The 20,895-nt window shown below is 39.2% G+C and overlaps 1 protein-coding gene across 5 annotated transcripts; it reads right to left on the bottom strand.

The window, feature by feature from the left end:
• Window positions 1–5,761: 5,761 nt before the first annotated feature.
• On the bottom strand, window positions 5,762–20,144 carry LOC113021867 (uncharacterized). Of its 5 annotated transcripts, none has more exons than XM_026166684.1 (9): window positions 20,128–20,144; window positions 19,501–19,510; window positions 9,506–9,697; window positions 9,016–9,336; window positions 8,617–8,931; window positions 7,816–7,842; window positions 7,539–7,616; window positions 7,189–7,244; window positions 5,762–6,760 (listed from the first exon to the last, which is right to left on the bottom strand). In XM_026166684.1, the coding sequence occupies exons 3-9, from the start codon at window positions 9,609–9,611 to the stop codon at window positions 6,449–6,451; spliced, it is 1,215 nt and encodes a 404-aa protein (XP_026022469.1). In that variant the 5' UTR covers window positions 9,612–9,697; window positions 19,501–19,510; window positions 20,128–20,144; the 3' UTR covers window positions 5,762–6,448. The 5 variants fall into 5 exon arrangements, with proteins under 5 accessions (XP_026022469.1, XP_026022467.1, XP_026022465.1 ...); XM_026166682.1 differs by lacking the exons at window positions 19,501–19,510; window positions 20,128–20,144 and adding an exon at window positions 15,201–15,670 and having other exon boundaries at window positions 8,617–8,721; window positions 8,878–8,931; XM_026166680.1 differs by lacking the exons at window positions 19,501–19,510; window positions 20,128–20,144 and adding an exon at window positions 15,201–15,670.
• Window positions 20,145–20,895: the final 751 nt, after the last annotated feature.

Raw genomic sequence — 20,895 nt, 5'->3', positions numbered from 1 at the left:
AATAGTTGATTCATAATCCTAATAATAAATGCTATTCAGACAAATTGGACTTAAAACTGCAAATAAGGTAAAACATTTTTACCTAAAACTTTTACTACTGAATTTCTAGCTCAACAACACATAATAACCATCACACACATTATTGCTGTCACACAATTACAATTTGACAGAGATTAATGAACATTCTCACGTTTGAAGATAAGGATTGAAACTCCCAGAAGCACCAGCACAGTTATGCACTTCATTACAGTAATGAGCAGCTCGAAGACACCTGCAAAATAAACAAAAGGGTGTAAACTTTAGACACCGATGGAAAAATGTCTGTTCCAGCTGGCATCATGTTTCAAACTATGTGAAGATGAGTCTGAAATCACTTTAAGATTCTTAACGGGACTAAATATAGTTTTTAATTGTCTTTAGAGAGTTACTGATTCAAACTCAGCATTTACTTTTATAATATGTTCACATGTTGAAACAAAATAAAATAAAAATGTCAACATCTTTTCCGCAACCAATCACCAAAACAGTCTTACTGAGTCTAGCTAATCTCATAAATCAACTGTCTTATTGCATTTGCTCTAATTTCAGGCGACACTTTATAATGTTTAAAATTCAAAAACTCGATGCAGTAGCTGGCACTGTTGTCTCACAGCAGGACTGGACCATCTTTCTGTGTGGACTTTGCATGACCTCTTTTTGCATCTGCACCAGTTCTTTCTGTGCTAACCTGCTGAGGTGGACTAAACAATGGACTGATCCCTGGTAGATTCCCAAGTGTTAATTAACAACACAGACATTAAAGTCATTGTAATTGTAATGTTCTGGAACTTAAAACTCCGTTTTCTATGTGAGATTGAATCAGCTCAGTTTAGAGTTCAACTAAGTTCATATTCACTTTGTTAAACATATTTTTGGGCAATACAGTGGTCCTTCACTATAAAGCGGTTCACTTTTTGAGGCCTCGCTGTTTTGCGGATTTTCTTGTGCAATTTTGCATGGGTTGTTGTTGTTGTTTTTTTACAACACGTTGTGTTCTGCATCTCCTCCGTGCTGTGTCTCCTGTTCAGTACAAAATGCGTTCAGCTTGTCAAATTTACATAATTCTTCCATCGCTAGCAGTGTGACTCTGAAGTACAGTGCTGTATGTTTGTAAGTTTTCTCCCCAACAAACACAACAATGTCGATGAAACTTTTCGCACCGTTTTGTCTGCTGAAAGCAGAGGAAGATGATAACTATCAGACAAAAAGTCTGACTTCTGGACGTGCTAAAGGAAAGTAGAAATTACCGTATTTTTCAGACCATTAGGCGCACCGGATTATAAGGCACATTAAGCGAAACAAAACAGTCAGATAAGTCAAACTTTACTCAACTCATTCTTCTTGCTTCCTCTACATCTGTACCATTGATTCATTAATGCTGAATTCTCTGGCAGCTGCTCTGTTCCCATGTTCTGGACCTGAACACAGGGTTTGATCTTTGGTTTCGTTCTATAATACTGGACTTATTTTTCTACTAAGGTTTGAACTTTGAGAGTTTAAACAAGACAGAAAAGTGTGAAAATGTTCACGCCTGTCATAGAAAAGTGTATAAAGTGTGTCGTGAGGGGTTTTACAGCCTTAAAACATCTATATTAATTGTAAAAAATGAAGTTGGCTACTTTCTGGATTTAACCTGTCCTGGGTTATTTTTAGAACTCCCGCGATAAACGAGGAACCGCTGTACAGCCCTTTGATGCTCAATCAAAACAACATTTTTAGGAATCGAGCTGTAATTAATCTAAATTCAGCTCACGCTCCATGCCATTCACTGGTGGTAAGGTACCATGAGGCTCATGTGTGACCTGCACTGTGGTCACACATGTGCCCAGTCCCAGTACTTGTGTGTGATTTGGGGCATATCTGGGCCTAAGTGGAGCAGTCTACATCTAGAGTGTGGGTATATGCCTTCCTAAATGCAGGGATGCCTAAACAAAGGAGAGATTATGGCCATTTTAAATAAATGTACCAGACCACCTTGAACTTTTCAGCAACGATATTTAATTGAAGGACTAAAATGTGCAGCCAATGGTATACGCTGCTGCATTTCATTGTGACATAGTCCAGTGTGGGCTTCTCTGACTACAGACTACCTCTGCTGGACATACTCTTACATCAGACCCACAGGACCATGTCTGCTGGCTTAGAGGCTTCAAAGTGGTCACACCCTTTGTGGACAAACACAGATTCTTACCAGAGCTCACATGAGGAACAACAGCTGACTGTGTGAAAGTTGGTGATGCTGTTGATGGCTCTGTAAAAAAAAGTGAGAATTATAATTAAATGTATTTGTCCAACAAAAGATTAAGACATACATCAAATATACATCAGGTAGCAAAAGTAACACTGACCTATCATAGATATAATTTAGATAAATACACCAGTTGAATTTGGTGAAACCCTTAGAGCAGCATTGTGGTCCTCGCTCCATACCATTCACTGGTGGTAATGCACCAAGAGACACATGTGTGACCTGCACTGTGGGTCCCAGCACTTGTGTGTAATTTGGGCCATATCTGGGCCCGAGTAGGGCAGTCTACACCTAGAGTGTGGGCATATGCTCTCCTAAATCTAGGCATGCCTAAACCCTTAAATAAATATAGCAGACCACTTTGCAGCAGCAGTATCTGACTGGAGGACTAAAATGTCAGCCTGTGGTATAGGCTGCTACATTTCATGACCACGTGCCCAGTGTGGGTTTCTCTGACTACAGACTTCCTCTGCTGGACATATGTCTCCCCAAAGTGCTCTCACACAGGGCCCGCATGACCATGTTAGAGACTTCAAAGTCATCACTCCCTTTGTGGACAAACACAGATTCTTACCAGAGCTCTCGTGAGGAACAACAGCTGACTGTGTGAAAGTTGGTGATGCTCTTGATGGCTCTATAAACAAACAGTGAGAATTATATTTAACTGTATTTGTCCAACAAAAGATTAAGACATACATCAAACGTGCATCAGGTAGCAAAAGTAACACTGGTCCTTCACAGAAACACACCAGAATGTTTTGACTCTTAGATCCTGAAAAAATGTTTCCTGGACTTTTTAATTGGTTTGATATATGGACTTAAATATATGATACATGATTAATAATAAACCTACAGCACCTTCAACCTCCAGTTTTATTTGTCTGACTGAAACTCTGTAGCTTCCATCCTTTGATTCCACTCCACACCAGTAGACACCAGCGTCCTGTGAGGAAACACCACTGATGGACACGTTGAAGCCTCTGTTGGTGTTTGTGAGTCTGAATTTCCCGTTTAACCTCTGACCTTTTGTTGACAAAATATCGTTACAGGTGAAATTCTCCCCTCTGCAGAAAAACTGGACCCCGGACTTGAAATCATCATCTGGATAATCACACTTGATGTTAGCTGCTCTGGTCACAGTTTGAGTAAATGGCTGCTGGCAGTTTTCTGTATAAAAATAAAGACAAACCCCCCCAAACAAGGACAATAAAGTATTTGAATGTGCTTCATTATATCACAACATGTAACTTGTACTTTGTCACCAGCGTTGTCACACACTACTTTAACATTTTTAACTTCCTCGTGTGCTGACAAAGGTGTGAAACAGATGAAGACACGAGCAAACTGTGAAATTTCCTTTCAAAAGTCTGACATGTAAAGTAACTTCTGAGATTAAAAAACAAACAAAGTAATGTAAACATGCGTTTAACCTGTAATCTGTAATAAATCTTTACATTTCCAAACTATGATTTATGTTGTGTGATAGAAACAAACTATATAATACCAAAATACAGGTGAGGAAATCTGATTTTAGTTATTAATTTCTTGTGTTGTACTAATAACATCAACAACAACAATAATAATCACATTTCTTACCACAATCCAATTTCTTTTTGACAGGAGATCTTTTTGAGCCTTGATCAAATTCACATCTGTACGTCCCAATGTCTCTTTGTTTAAGATCTCTGATGCCCACCGTGAGAGTTTTATGTTTTGTATCATGGTACAGAGAAAATCTGCCTTTATTGTCCCAAACATCCTTCAGAGAGCTTCGTAAGCTTGTTCTATTGGGAAAAACTACATTGACGTGGTCATATTTTTTATTTGCTTCAGGATATTTGCAGATGAATTGAACCCATCCTTGTTTGCATGCCATCAAAACATCTTCATCATCACCATAGGCAGCACAACCTGCAGATCAAAGAGAAATGTTAGTATCTTGTTATGTCCTGTTATTGAATTTTCTGTGTTTAGTAGGTAGGACCCCTTCTCATACAGTTAACACTATAGATAATCAGACATCTGTGTCACATATGTATATGTAGTGTTGCTTAGTGTGAGATATTTGTAAGTATGTGTTAGTAATGTTTTTACCTGTCGTCAGTGAGAGGATGAGTAGTAGCAGTAAGTTCATTATGTTGGTTTCAGATCTGCAGTTAGCTTCCTTTTGTCACGCTGGCTCTTCTGTTGGTCGCTTAAATTTCTGTCACATAATACCTAAAGTTTCCTCACACTAACTTTTCTGTTTAATGTTATTTTGTCATAGGTTACGATCTTATCATTGGCAGTAAAGATGAGGTAAGTGTTGCGTGGGACAAAGGAAATGATCAGACAGCACGACAGAAATAGCTTCATACTTTTAGTTTTTACTGCACCATCACGTCAAGGTTAGGCTATGAAGAATATTTCACAAAAGCAAAGCAACGTTTATTTGTATGTGACCACATGGTGTCGAATGACACTGATTCCAGAAAATTTGAACACTGTCTGAACTGGAGATGAAAGAAAATATTTTAGTCTCTTAAACCTCGACTGAAAACACCTCGAAGACAACATGTCGAATGATGGGAAAGCGACATGTTTCCCACCACATTCATTCACAACGTCAGGTAGTTTGCTGAACTCTAAAATCGTTTTAGAATATTTATAGTAGTAATGTAAATGTGAATCACTAACCAAGCCAATTTAATCAAATCTTTAGTTTCACGTCACAAAATCTGTCGTTTTCATCCTGCAAACCAGATGTTTAAGGCCCAGTTTCATCTGTAAATTGATGTAATCTGTAAACCCTGTAAGCTCAAATGAGCCTGCATCATTTCTGCAGAAGCAGAGCCAGGAACAGGAACTGTTCTAACCCTGAGAGAGGTTGGTGTTGGCAATGCAGCAAAAATAACGATGAGTTAACTTCCAACTAAAAACCTGTGGGATCAAGAAGTGGCACAAATAAACTGCTGCATGACCACAGACATGCAGAAAAACACTTATCTTGAAAGCAGGAAGTGATGCTAACTACATCACTGTGATACACGGACCTGTTAACTTGTCACTGACAGTAAGATGTCAAAGAATGGCCTGGTAAAAGTTAATTGAGTGGTTGAGTCGACAGCACACACAGACTGATTTGTTCTTAGTTTAGATAAGTTCTGGTTATTAGTTTCTTTTCTTTTTTTTAAATTCCCTGATCGATTACTGATAGATGAATTGATAAAGGAATCTATGACCCTTTCTTTCTTCCACACAATGTGTTATTTACAGTCTGTGTGACCAGCTCACATTTTATGAACCAGTCATTGTGCTAAATAAAATCACTGAGCCAGTCATCCTTCTGGGAAATACTTTCCACCAATTATGACATCATTTGCAGATTTCATCTAAACTCTTTGTTATGTCCCCAAGACGGAGGCCCGAGGAGGGTGTGGGGAGCAACCAAAGTAGAGCTGGGAGAGAAAGAAACAAGCAAAATAATACAGAAACTTTTAAATTATAAACTTTATTCTTATCGACACAAAGAGACAGCAGTGCTGTTATATCAATATCAAAACAAAAAGAAAAACATGACACAATTCACCAGGAAAGAAGGACATTCTGCTATTACTAAATAAAAAAGCAAATATAATAACGTTGTGTTATCTTAAGTCAAAAGCCAAACCAAAAACATACATAAGAAATATGCACGCACAAAAAAAAGAAAGAGAAAAAACTCCCCAAAGACATATTAAGAGGACCACAACAGTAGTCCGATTGCGCGAGCTGAGTGTGAGCATCATTAGCAGTTCATTTTTCCTTTTCCAAGCTGCTCTTCATATTCTTGGCCACCAGATGCCGCCAAATAGCACCGTGTTGAAAAACTGGGTAACAAACACTTTTTCAAAACAAGCTTAATTTGCCCATCACTAGATTTCAACACTGCTCCCACAAACACAACTCCAAAATACATTACCGGGCTCTTCTTTTGCTCAACCTCGGTTTCATACACTAGAAAACAACACCTGGATTTTATAATGTCGGGGTTAATGGCCGAGTGGGTCCAGGTGCCGACTGGGGAAAAGAGCGGCATGTGGGCCCTGGAGAGAAAAGAGAGAGAGAGTGGAAGAAAGAGCAGCACCACACACCTACACCTGCCCAGCTCCACAGAATATAACACGCTTTAAAAAGCACATTTCATTTTGGCTCAGGCTCATTGATTACTGAGCAGAGAGTCTCCTCTGCAGGTCTGGATGGTTGAGTGATTGTCGGGTTGGTTGGACATTTGCTTAATGTCAAAGTAGAATATTCACAGGCAGAGGAGCTGCGTTTCAGCGCCTCACCACCCGCTTTGTCAGAGCAGCTTTCAAAGTTGATACAATCGTAAAGTGGTGAGGCAGCTACATCTGTGGGGACGCTAGCAGTGACATAAATCGAGGTCAGTGCATTTTCTGGCTGGTCTGGTTGCTGGGGGCGCTCCTGTATCTCCTCATACGTACAGTCCTTCAACTACAAAATAAAAAAATATAGTTTAAAAACTTCATATAAAATCACATAAAACTTTTGGATGTTTATTCATCTGTATGATTTATTGCTGTCATGTTTTATCATAAATACACCCTACAATCATTTTCAAAATGATTAAAAAAACATTGCGGCAGGTTATGTTGCAATGTGCTGATTAGTTGTAATCATTAGTTGCCAGTAAAATATATTTTAAAGGAATGTATATTTTCTTTCATTATTGCCGTAATGTGAAATATATTTCATCCTTTATAACAGACGTCTGCCTGAAAAGCTTTTATGAGCCAACATCTGTGTGTCTGCAGTTCAGTCCAGGAGGTTTTAACTGGGGAGACATTTCAACTATGTTTCCTGGATTGTCACCAGTTATACATGAAAATAAATAAATAAACAAACTAAAATTCCACACTAACCTCTTTGGCATGTTGCAATGCTGCATTAGCTCCTCTGCATTTTGAAAAGGAGATTCCTGGCAGAGACGAAGCAGAAAATCAAGAAATAAGCAAAATTATCTGTTAAAGATTTACATTTTTTCTAGTTTGATTGTTTTTAAATGTCTGATATGATGAGAACTCAGCAAAGATTATATCTTTCATAACTTTAAAAAATCTACGTCAGCTAATGTCATGCATCATGTATACTGCAGATTGTTAGATAGCATTTGTACAAAAGTACAGGGATGTGTTTTTTCTTTTTTTGGATAAAAGCAGCAAACATGTTTGTGTGACTGATGATGTACAAAGGATTTAGTGAAAGTTCTTACGTCTGTAGACAAGGATGAAAACGACCAGAAACACCAACCCAGTTATTATGATTACAACTATTCCAACGTCAGAAATGCCTGCAGCGTAAACCAAACAACAATTTTCCAGCATTATTCATCATCCCAGCATTGACATCCCAAACTGTCTTTGTTGGAAAATGTGAAAGGAGCAGTTTTTAAGAAATTTAAAAAATAAAAAATGTTATGTGAACATCGACAAACTTTCCCACTTCTCATAAGCTGCAGAAGTTTTAGGATACCACATGTACTCTCTCACCATGACTCTCAGCAGATGCAGTGGGTCCTGTAGTTGAAAAAACAGCAGACGTAAATGATTGGTGGAAACCGAAGGAAACAAATGTGCATTCAGACTCTACTTTGAGGCATTAGATTAACAGAGTTTAATTAAAGGATAAAATAATATCATCAATTTGGAAAAAAAGAATATTTATAATTTTTAGACACCAGCTTAGAGGTTACCATCTCGTTTTCCTCTCCAATTTTTAAAGTGGCATTACAAAATCTGCATATCAAATATCCTTGTGCAAGATACTAACCGCTGGTTGCTCTCCGATGCATCCATCAGAGTGTGAATGTGTAATAGAATGTAAGTTAGGTTGCACTGAAAACCTAGAAAAGTGCTTGTGTGAATGGATGTGATTTGTTGAATGAACAAGTTGTATAAAGTGCTTTGAGTGCTCAGAGTAGAAAAGTGCAATACAAGAACCAGTCCATTTACCATTTATTAACCTAATGTAGTAATACCTCATAATCAGAAAACACACATTTTTAGTGCCGAGTATAAGCACATCCTCTTTTCTTAAAGCTCGTTCTGTGTCAAACCTTTTTGGCAAGTTCGTTTCTTTTAAATTCTTTTAAAGTCATTTTCTTGCTAACAGTTACGATTAAAAGTCTTTATTTTTTAATATTTTTTATTTTTAAAATGATTTTATTAAAACTGCAAAAAATAAAACATTATAAATAATGAATTAAAAGTAAAATATATGTGCAAAATGAGCCTGCTTTAATATGCTGTGCATTATGACCCAGGGTCAGATAATAAAATAGCACGGCTCACCTACAGTCAGGGACAATCTGTTGAAGAACCTGTTACTTCGGTGTTCATTGGTGCTTTCTGCTCCACACCAGTATGTCCCACTGTCGTCCGCTGTCACTTCTCTCACTGTCATGGTGATATTTTTCTTCTCTTTATTGTCATTCATCCAAAACCTCTTGTTCCTATTAGGATCTCTGGTGCTTACTAAAGGTTTACATATAGATGGATCTTCTCCCTTACAGATAAATTTTGTACAATTTGAGAGAGTCTGGTTATATTTACACCAGTACGTGAAGTTCTCTCCAACAGCTGGTGATCTTGTGAAGCTCTTAATATCTGTGGAAAACAGAGGCAAACATACGTTAGTAGTTCCTAAATATAAAACGTAAACCTTTAAAGTGGAAAAGATAAGTTATTTACTTTTAATACTTAGTTTTATTTTTGTGAGTGCAGCATGATGAATCCCCTCAGGTGATCTTATGCCGCACCAGTAAATACCATCATCCTGAGAGGACACATTACTGATGGACATATTGAAGCTATGGTTGATGTTTGAGGGAGTGAATGTCCTGTTTGACTTTGGATAAGATTTTGTTGATAAATTGTCCTCGCAGGTGAAACCTTCCCCTTTGCAGAAAAACTTGATCCACGACTTGTATTTGTCTTCTGGATAATCACATCTGATGGTGGTTTTAGCTGTTCTGTATGCAATTTGATGAAATGCTTTTGGGCATTGTTTTGCTGGGAAAAAAAAAAGTATTACTCACAAATGTCTTTTTCACTGGAAAGGAAAGGCTCACATGATCCATTTATTTAGATACAGTAATCCAAACTATGAATGTGTTGACCAATGTGAATTAAAATCAGCCACAGCATATATGAATGTGAATAAGAAATTATTCCTTCTTACCAATTTTAAATTCTAATTCCTCTCTGTCAGGTGATGAATTCTTCGTCTGATGTTGCTTAATGATCACTCTGAGAGTGTTTTGCTCAGTTGTTGAAGCCTTAGTCATTTGACATTTTCTAGTTGTGTTTTGGTTGCAGGTGAATTCAACCCATCCTTTTGTGCAAATCTTCTCTTCTGACAGCAGCTCACAACCTAAAGCAAACATTCACATGATAAAGGCCACTGAAATAAAATCCCAGAGGGGGGTCCGAAGATGGTATTTAGGGAAGGTTACTTTTAAAATGTATTCCACTACAGATTAAAGAATACATGCCTCAAAATGTATTTTGCAACGTATTCTGTTACTCAATGAGAGTAACGTATTCTGAATACTTTGGATTACTAATATATGATCATGCTTTTTACAACTACATGAATACACTATTGCTGTGTGATTTATTACTATTACTGAAGATTATTCGCCATACCAACACCAACTAGATTTTTAAATCTTTATTTAAAATGAGTAACAGTAGGTGGACATTAGGTAAGGCTGCACTTTTGCAGCGATCTCGTAGAAAACTATTCCTGTATCAGTGATGTTTTCTTTTTGTCTGCTTTCATAACTGCACATGATTATTTGCAGCTAGCAGGTTGTTAATGCAACATTCATTAATAGTAATAAATCAGACAGCAATAGTACATCAAAGATACTTTAGTGGCACATAACCCAGGTAACTACCACAACTAAAATAAGTTAGTTGCATTAGGCTAACGCTAGTTTTTTAAAAAGAACTTACTTCCAGCTGAGAGCAGCTTGTTTGCTGGCAGGTCAGATTCACTTTAAATGTGAAGTGGTGTCGGAATTTACAGCTCCGAACCGTAGTAAAGAGACATCTGTCTAATAAGTCGGGCTCCATGTGTACACAAGGGTGACAGTGTGACACAAGTAAGTGAGTGTTGGGCCGGAACGTTAGGCTGTATGTTGTTGTTGTCACATGACTTGCTAATAAACCTTACTACTCTGCTGGGTAGGAAATAGATATTCCATTAAAGAAGGAGCTTTAAGATCTTCAGCGCAGAGGGATCATCACACCAGTAGAATGCAGCACAGACTGGATCAGTGGGATGGTTGTGGTCCAAAAGCAGACTGGGAACTTAACGGTGTGCATTGATCCAAAACTCTTAAACAAAGCCCTGCCTGATCTATCAAAGGCTAAAGTGTTCACTGTCTGCGACATGAAGAGTAGATTCTGGCACGTGAAATTGGAGGAGGAGTGAAGCTACCTGACAACATTTTCGACTCCGTTTGGAAGCTACAGATGGCTGAGGATGCCGATGGGGATAAGTCCAGCTCCAGAAGTGTTCCAGAGAAAGCTCACCCAAGCTTTGGATGGACTGGCAGGGATCTACATCATTGCAGATGATGTGCTGATTACTGACCCCAGAGACACAGATGCTGAAGCAGTACGTGACCATGACGGGAAGCTGAGAAAGTTTTTGACTCATTGCAGGCAGAAAAACATTACGTTGAACGCAGAAAAGTTTAAACTTGAACAGAAGGAGACTACGTACATTGGACATCAGCTGACAAGCAACAGTCTGAAAATAGACCCAGAGAAGGTTAGGGCTATAGAGCAAATGTCCAGACCTACATTCACGAAGGCAGTACAGAGACTGTCAGGTATGGTGAACTACTTAGCAAAGTTTTGCCCACATCTGTCTGACCACTGTGACATACTGAGGCAACTGACACACAAATACAGTGAGTGGAACTGGACACCTCGACACGAGGACGCATTCCAGAGACAGAAAGAGAGTATAGCAGAGGCTCCAGTCCTGAGATACTACTGCCTCTGGGCTGACCGTATAATGTGACGCTTTGGACAAAGGGTTCGGTGCAGCACTCGTGCAGAAGCGTAAGCCCCTGGCTTTTGTGAGTAGAGCACTTACACGTACAGAGCAAGGTTATGCCCAGAAAACTGTAGTTTTCTGTATGGAGAAGTTTCATCAGTACACATATGGTCGTAAAATGGTAGTACACAGTGATCACAAACCCTCAGAGACCATTGTAAGAAACCCAAACGGTTGCAAAGAATGCTTATGTGCATTCAGTAATTTCAGATTCAGATAATGGTTCACAGTATACGCCTGGTGAATTTGAGAGATTTAGTCGACTGTGGGACTTCCAGCACAAAACATCTTCATCAGGTTACCCTCAGAGAAATGGGAAAGCTGCATCGGCAGTGAAGACAGCAAAGAGGCTGCTGCTCAAGGCAAAAATGGCAGAGCATGACCCGTATCTTGCGATTCTTGACCATCGCAGCACACCATCACAAGGCCAGCTCAGAGGCTTCTCAGCAGAAGGACACAGACCCTTTTGCCAACCAGGATGAACCTGCTGAGGCCGAAAGTCATTCCAGCCCTGCAGGAGTTTGCGATGAAACTGAAGCACCAAAACATGAACTCTTTGAAGCTGCGGAACAGTGTCAGAGTTCAGCATTTTGACCGGCATTCCTCTTGGAGCGGGAGAGTGGACTATTCACCTGAGGTCCTATGAGGTGCAGTTGGACTCTGGGAATGTCCTGAGGGGGAATGAGGAGGCACCTGAGGCGTGCAGGCATTAAGAAAACGTCATGACAGACACTGGGGTGCTGAGCCACTCAGTGTCAGACACTCATGAGCAGCAGATTAAGACTGACAAGGTTTCAGGGGGTGTCAGGTTGAGACCAGGCTGCAGAGTGCTTCCATCACTTTGGTACAAGGTGTCATGATCCTGGGCCATGTTGGCCCAGCTTTCTTCGTGTGTTTTGTATTTTGTTCTTTATTTATGCCTTGGTTCCTGGGTGGTTCTGTTAAGATGTTCCCTATTTGATTTCCCCATGTGACTTTAGCCCCTGTGTGCCCATCTGTGTATCGGTGAGTCCTCGTCTCCCCTCCTTGTGTTTTATTCCATGTTTCCCCAGCCCATTATGTCTGTGTTCTCCCCGTGCTCTCTCCCTCTCCTCCTGTCTGCACCTCTGTGTACTTCCTGTTTTACTTTGACAGTCTCCCGTCAGTGTTGTGTTTACTCCTGCCGTGTCTCGTTATGATTATCAGTGTCAGCTGTGTTCCCCGTGTGCTCCTACTTCCCTCGTTAACCCTCTGTATTTATGTCCACGTGTCCCTCAGTTCAGTGTCGCGTTCTCCCTCATTCATGGCCGTGTGTTTCTCCGTGTAATACGTTACAGTCTCCAGTTTAGTTTGTATGTTTTTTCTCTCCAGCAATAAAGCTGTTTTGAGTTCATTCCTGCCTCCGTGAGCTTGCATTTGGGTCCAATTCCTGCCTGCCGCACAGCAGAATCATGACACAAGGACTGTGTTACATAACGAGGACTTGGCAGCCTGTATTGTCTGAAGGGAAGAGTTGTGTATTCTTTGGAAATGAATGTTCACTATAGTTTGCAGAACTGTACATGTTTTAATAGTGGAATGCTTTTGTATTCTTTGAGTATTTCATATTGTTTTCTCCCTCAGTAAGAAGAAGAAAAAACAAAACAAAAACAAACTTTTGTTTTTTCAAAAAAAAAAAGAAGGGATGTAATAATGTGAATTATTGTCTACAGGATGCATTGTGTTCCACAGTAGGTTGTGTTGCTACACGGACGTTTTAGAGTGTGACACAAGTAAGTGAGTGTTGGGCCGGAACGTTAGGCTGTATGTTGTTGTTGTTGTACATGACAGAGAGTCAATCTGAGTCACATGACTTGTTAATAAACCTAACTGCCCCGTTGGGGTATTCTGTAGTCTGTCGTGCACGAGACCAGAATACAACACCGTGTTCCCAAACCACAATCACAAACACAGTGTACTTCTAAGTCTTAACAGCTTACTTACAACTGGGCTCGTACGTGTATTCTGTTACTCCCCAACACTGCTCTCACAGCACTCTTTTCTGCACAATGGAAGCTGTGGTACAGCAGCCACATCTCTGCAGCCACAGTACCAATCCATCTATCGACCTCCCGCTTCCCTCTGAACAAGACCCTGTGACTGCACAAGTCACTGAACAACCTTCCACCATCTGGCTATGCCTAGAAATTCTGTCTACAAGAATTAAGAATACAATCAATGACAAAGAGCAGCGTTCAAAACCCACCAGGAAATAGTCCAAATTATTGCTGGCAATGCAAACCAGGCTCTTGCAGCAGTTGTATAAGAACCAAATAGCTTGCAACAACCGACCAGATACCCCATAATAGTGGATCATGTCCCACAGAATACTTTGAGCGACAAGGTCGAATGCATTGTCTCTGATCTATTGTTCTGCACAGATGACAGGCTGGACCTGCTCCCTGACCTGGACGCACAGAGAACAAACCCTCTCATTCAAAAGCCCCGACATACAGGCAAGGAAGCCAAGGGGACACCAGGCTACACACCCCAGCCTGCCGCCTCTCAACAAGGACACTGGTTCCAGAGCTCAAACCGTGTGTAGAGGTGAGCCTGATTATATCTGGCTGGTACCTCTCAACCTCACATACTGACCCAGGATCCTACCCCACCAGAGAGCTGATGTTTCATATCCACACCGCCAGCCTCGGTTGCCAGGGATCGGTCCGTCAGGGCCTCTGCCCTCGGCTGCCACAACACACAACCCACCCTACGCCCACAGTGCTTCCTGTGGGTGGGGGGCCTACAGGAGGGCATAGAGACCTTTTTTTTTCTTTCTTTTTTAAAAGTTACTTGTAATCTGTCACAATTGGCTTGTTACATCATGAGCTCATTATAGTTTTCCTTTTTCTTGTCACTTCCCGTTTTACTTTGCCTTTTGCTTTTGTGTGTCATTTTGCCTTTACTGGTTGTGTTCTTCTGTTCCTGTTTGATGCCACTGAGCTCATGTTCCTGTTCTATTGTCTTGGAGTTATGTTGTTGTTAAAGCACATTGTTCATTAAAATTGTTTTTTTTTTCACTCTCTGCCTTTCCAAATCTGTGGTTTCCTCTTACATCTGCTCAGGGGCGTTTCCTAAACCTGGACACAAAACCTCTGACGTAAACACACACACACAAAAAACTTTACACTTTAAATAAAAATAGAAACTTAAACGCTTCTAGTTTGAAGACACTGTGTTTTAGTGTATATAATGAGTGCCCATTTCATAGGACATTACACACTACAATTAAAATCTTGGCAAAGAGGAATTTCACAAAAATAACACAGATGTGAAATTAAGTGTTAGTCTTCTAATTCTTCTAAATGAGGTTAAAAAAAGCTGTAAAACAGCTAAAAATGAACTCAGACTATTTGCTTCTGTAATCCTCTGTCTCCCACATTGTTTCACCCATGGTTGGTATCAACTTTGAATTAAGCCTGGCTTGGTTTTGCACTCTAAACTGGCTTAAAGCAATAGTAGTAGCAACAGCATCATCAGAAGTAAATGTCAACATTTTTATTACAAGTATTTTACTGAGTGATAATGTCATTAGTTTTACTAGAGGATTAAATGAGGTCTGCAAATCATATTTAACTCTGTGAAAACTCGTTATTTTTGCCAAAAGATGGCCTGTTTCAAAGTAAATTATTATAAGTTATGAAGACAGTACATAAGCAGAAAATAAAAAGCTCAAACTCAAACGTCCTACTGTGTATGATTTAACACCATAATAAGAACATATGATGTAATATACAGTACAGCACTCATTATTATATAAGATCAGGGTTAGTAATCTCTTTACCTGTCATTAGTGAGAGGATGAGCAGTAGAAGTAACTTCATTATGTTTGTTTTGTTCTTTAAAATCTTTATGACTTAAGTATTCAAATGCAGTTAGTTCCCATTCGCTTGTTGGCTGCTGAGTTGCTCTCCAGTGTCTATTCTTAACTTCATGGTTTATGGAACCTACATTTTCTTGCTGCTCCTTCCTGTTTGTACTTCCCATTTTTAAATTGTTTTTAATGCCCCCTTTCAACATCACACACTGCCATCTTCTCATTTTTAGTAAAGAGGAAGTTATTGGTATGTGTAAGTTTGAGAAAGATGGACAGCTTGTTAGGGTGCCTGGGTCGTCCACCCAGTGTTTTGTGTTTTTGGTTCTTTGATTTGGTTTATTTCATTATATTCTAGCTTTGTCTTATGGGTCATAGGATTATTCTTAGTTTAGGTTCTCTATGTGGGTTTTGTTAGAGTTTTAGTGTTCTGCTTTTCTGTCTGTGATCCATAGTTGCTGTATCCCCGAGTCAAGTCCGCATCTCTGTGTTATGTTTCCTGTTTTACTTTGAAGTGATGTCTTATGTTAATGTGTCTGGTTTTTGCTTCCCCTGTCTCGTTAGGCCTGATTTGCCCCAGCTGTGTTTCCCTCCTGTTACCCATTGCCTGATTGCTCCCTCTGTGTATTTTAGCCATGTGTTTCTCTGTGTCAGTGTCGCATTCATGCTGTGTGTTCTGCCTGAGTTCATGTTTATATTTTGAAGTTTGTTACTTTTGAGTTCACATTTTGTCTCTGGAGTCTGCACTGTAGGTCCTCCATTTCACCACTCCTGCCTGCACACAGCCTTCACATGATACAGCTAAAACACTGCTTTTCATTCTCTGAATCAAATTCTCAATTTTCTAGGGAAAGTCACTGAATCAACCATCTTTTTTTAAATTGGGTTTAATACAGTTTGTGTATCTCTTGCAATCTTGTTTGCAAAACAGATGATCATTTAATGGCACACCTTTTTGCACAGTTACACACTTTTTGTACCTCTCGCCCTATGACAGCTGGGATAGGCTCCAGCGCCCCCCAAAAAAGAATAAGCGGAAGCGAATGGATGGATAAACAGTAAATCATGTTTTTACACATGACACGAGACCCCAATGAAAAGAAATAGAAGACATACAATATAATTTTAATAGATATAATTATATTAGATATGTTTATAATGTATACACATACACCATGTATGTACACAGTTCTGAAAACACGAAACTCAAAATATTTTGGGCACTTTTAGGGTGTGTAATTTTTCACAGTTACTTGAATAAAGAAGCTGGTTCAGTATTTCAGTTTTTACCAGAGTATTTTTAAGATAAGTGTTTGTACTTCTACTTTAGTGAAGCGTGTCTATTTTGTCACCTCTGTTAAACACCACGATTAAAAGACTGAAGAAGTTCAACTTGTGAAGAGAAAAAAGCCTTACAGACATTTTTATTTCTGCTGTCCCGTGGTTTGTGTTGAACCCTTTGAACACACTGACTGAAAGCCCAAAATAAATACTGTCCACGGGTCACTGCAAGACCAGCAGATAGACATGTGACAACTATGTATGTATGTATGTATGTATTTCAAAATGCTAAAAATTCCTTCTGATATATTATAATGCATGTTTTATTAAAGAATGTATCTTTAAGATCATAACAATCTAATTTTGGTTCATAATCTCATCAAGTAACAGGAAGTTAACTTGAAATTCTGGTTTCTTTAACTCTTTTATAAAACCTGTCATAATTAATTTTGTAGTTTTGCGTAAAAAAGGTTTTTGTTAGGTTGAAATTGTTAAATCTTGTCATTGTGTTACTTTAATTGTGTGATCAAAGACATTCTCTGTTTCTGTTCCCCTCCCCGGCCTGCTGAATGGTGGGGGAGACAGTTAGCTATCCGGTTGTTCAGTCTGACGTCACTAGCCGTGTCTGGGTCTAAACTCCGCTGCAGGTTCACATATCAAACGATCACTATGGCATTACTGAGAGTTGAAAAACTGTCTAAAGTCTTTCATCTTTAATAAAATGATCAGCGTTCTGCTCTACCAGGTGTAACAATTGAGTTTAACATCCAGGCATCCATGAAAACGGAATTTATGACATTTAACGGAGTTAGAAGTTAGCAGGGAGTTAGCTCGCTAGCTTCCATCTAAATACAATATAGCATGTCCTGACTGCAGGGTTTTGGAAACAAATTAAAACGTACAGCTCTGCTATCACTTCCAGCATAAATGAAGACAGAAAACTAAACAGCAGTGACGTTTGTAGGGTTACTGAAGTTGGGCTAGCTGGTATATAATGATGTGCTACGTGACCGCTAGCGACATAGCTATGTTAGCATAATATAAACAAGCTAACTTTTTTTCCACTCGATAAAAGTTAATGTGAGTGTTCTCGGTGGTCAGGAACAAATGTAATCGCATGGCAGGATGCTGTAAAAGGACCAAACTTCAGCCAGGAGAACAACTGAGATAATCCATCCACAATACGAGGTTAGTCATTCATATACTGCTGCATGGGCTGGGCTGTAGTTACATCGTAAGGTTTTAAAAACTGAGCTTAAATAAATGATTAGCGGTAATAAAAGCCGAGGGAGGTCAACAGTGGTCGCTGACTGTTTTAGGAGCTTTTTGAGATCAAATAGAAGAAAATACATAACATTAAACATGTTAACAACACAAAAGCCATATTAAACGCAGACTACTTTAGACCCGGAAGTAGGATTCGTCGCGTCATCACTGAACAACCGGATAGTTTTTACCTGCAGACATTTCACGTAAGGTTCTCGTGTCCTTATTTAGTGAGGATGATTTACTTCCTGCTCTTTATCTCCTCACCTGTGTTTGTATAGGGTAAACCTTTGGAGGAAGCTAAGCCATTTCCAGGGGTGAGGGGAGATGATCACCAGTTTTTGCTTATCAAACGGTTAAAGTGTTCTGTCCTGCTTTGTTCACAGGAATAAGTCTGAACTAGCAGGCCTGCTGAAGCGCAGACCCAACAGTTTTGCTGACTGGAAGCTGATGATTGTCTTCAGCAGCTGGACCTGGCTGTGATCCCAGAGCTAACTGTAGCAGGGTTGTAGCACTGTATTACAACCCAGATTTCGCACTGGGTCTAGGCTGACTACTTTCTAAGCACCAACGAATAGTTTTATAAAACATTTACAAGAAATTGCTAAAGTTGAGATTTAGTAGAACAATAAAGACGTTAGAGAAAGAACCAGGGAATGGTATGACTTTTTATTGTTTATTGTGAATATCGCTTTAGCTGAAAATCCTATTATTCCTAATAATTACAGTCAGAAAAATTCAATTCAATTTATTTATATAGCACTCTGTACAGGATAAAAACCACAAAGTGCTTCGCAGTAATATAAAAACAGATATACATAAAAACAGCACAGTCAAACGTTCAGCACAAATGAGTCTTAAGCTGCTTTTTAAAAGAATAAATACAATCAAGGCAACGTAATGATGGAGGGAGCGCATTCCACAACCTGGGGGCCACCGCTCTAAAACGTCTCCTCTGGTCTTAAAACGTGTTCGAGGAATTTCTATGGAATTTCTTTTGCTTATCAAGCCAGAAGCAGGGTGTTAAATTCTTTGTGTTTTTTATTTCTCCTTATTTAGTAACATTTTATGTGCCCAAGAGAGGAGGAGAAATTGTAACAATTACAAAAATCAGCTGTCACACAAATACAGCTGCTAAACAGTACATGTGTGAGTGAATACAACCAGCCCATACCCAACCACAAAACAATGAATTTCAAATCAATTTTAAGAGTAATCTCGTTGTCTCATATCTATTTTGTTGATCCTTTAAATTGACTTAAACTATTAAGTATATTAAGTCACAGTAACAAGTTCTAACAGTTTTATTTTGTTCTACAGACTATTCTAGGAACAAAGGGCAGTATTTTTAAAAATGATATTTATTTTTGCCCAACTCTGTTATGAACTCTGAGAATAAAAAGTATTTCTTGTTTGGCTGTGTTAACTTTAAACCTCATTTTTTGGCAATGCGCAGTAATCAGAAAAACATTCCTCTTTGTTGTTTTAGCTGATAGAAAGGCAAGTCGGGCTGGTTGAACATTTGCTGAACTCCACAGTAGAACATTCACAGGCTGAGGAGCTGGGTTTGAGTACCTCACCAGCAGCTTTGACAGAACAGCTTTGAAAGTTGATGTTTGCATAATGTGGCGAGAAAGCACAGAGTGAAGGTTGGCTCTAACTTAAATTGAGTTTGCTGCATTTTCTGACTCTGACACCTGAAGGTGCTCCTGTGTATCCTCACCAGCACAGACCTTCAGTAAGAGAACGACAAACATTGTTTAGACACAGTCACAACACTTGTGATAAAAACTGCACTACAAATTACAACTAAAATAATAATTATACCAAATTGTTACTACTGGGTACCTGTGTTTGAGACAATAGAGAATACATACAATAAGGTATACACACAGGCAGCCACACAGCATTCTGAAGTAATGTTTTGCTCTTCACTCAGTGATTCCTTTCATTTTTTTTCCTTTATACTTCGACTATAACATACTGTTAGCTGTTGGCACTAAAACTACATCATTAAGTTTATAAAAAAGAAAGGAAATTTGAATTTAACTTAACATATTCCTCTTTTAGCATGGCTAAAGGTTCATGACATTCAATCTTCTATGATGAAACAGTACCTAAATTTTGTCATCTGTAGTAGAATAGCATCTATCTATCTATCTATCTATCTATCTATCTATCTATCTATCTATCTATCTATCTATCTATCTATCTATCTATCTATCTATCTATCTATCTATCTATCTATCTATCTGTCTGTCTGTCTGTCTGTCTGTCTGTCTGTCTGTCTGTCTGTGTGTGTATGTGTGTGTGTGTGTGTGTGTGTGTGTGTGTGTGTAAAAACAGCTACCTCAAGGTATTTGTTGTTGCCATTATCCTACAATAAAAAGCAGAATAAAAAGCATATTGTAATACAAGAAAAGAGAGAAAAAATTAAACAATCACATGAGCAAATGCTTTTGAAACAGTGAGAAGGAAAAACTCCCTTTTAACAGGCTCAGGGAGGGGCGGGGCCATCTGCTGCAACATGCTGGGGGTGAATCCTACCTCAGCATGACTTAAGGAGGATTCAGGATCGCCTGATCCAGCCCTAACTATATGCTTTAGCACAAAGGAAAGTTTTAAGCCTACACAGAGCGGGTGTCTGTCTCCCAAATCCAAAGCTGGTTCCACAGAACAGGGGCCTGAAAACTGAAGGATTGGGAACAACAAGCAAGCCCGCAGTCAGAGAGCTAAGTGCTCTAATGGGGTGATATGGTACTATAACTTCGTTAAGATAAGATGGGGCCTGATTACTCTAGACCTTGTATGTGAGGAGCAGGATTTTGAATTTGACTATGGATTTAACAGGAAGCCAATGAAGAGGAAATCTGCTCTGTCTTTCTAGTCCCTGTCAGGACTCTTTTGCTGCAGCATTTTGGATTAGCTGAAGGCTTTTCAGGGTTTCAGGACATCCTGGTAATAATGAATTACAGTCGTCCAGCCTGGAAGTAATAAATGCATGAACTAGTTTTTCAGCATCACTCTGAGACAGGATATTTCTAACTGTAGAGATGTTGCACAAATGGAAGAAAGCAGTCTTACATATTTGTTTAATATGTGCGTTGAAGGACATTTA

Source organism: Astatotilapia calliptera, chromosome 5 (genome assembly GCF_900246225.1).
Source record: "Astatotilapia calliptera chromosome 5, fAstCal1.2, whole genome shotgun sequence".
Lineage (NCBI taxonomy): Eukaryota > Metazoa > Chordata > Actinopteri > Cichliformes > Cichlidae > Astatotilapia > Astatotilapia calliptera.
The sequence above is the reverse complement of the archived record's forward strand: the minus strand, read 5'-3'. Positions and strand labels throughout refer to the sequence as shown.

Coding starts and splice junctions, on each gene's coding strand:
- LOC113021867 (XM_026166680.1), bottom strand. CDS start 15,240: ATGAAGTTACTTCTACTGCTCATCCTCTCACTAATGACAG. Junction 7,843..8,616: donor CAGATTGTCCCTGACTGTAG/GTGAGCCGTGCT, acceptor TTTCAACTACAG/GACCCACTGCATCTGCTGAG. Junction 7,245..7,538: donor TTTCATCCTTGTCTACAGAC/GTAAGAACTTTC, acceptor CGTCTCTGCCAG/GAATCTCCTTTTCAAAATGC.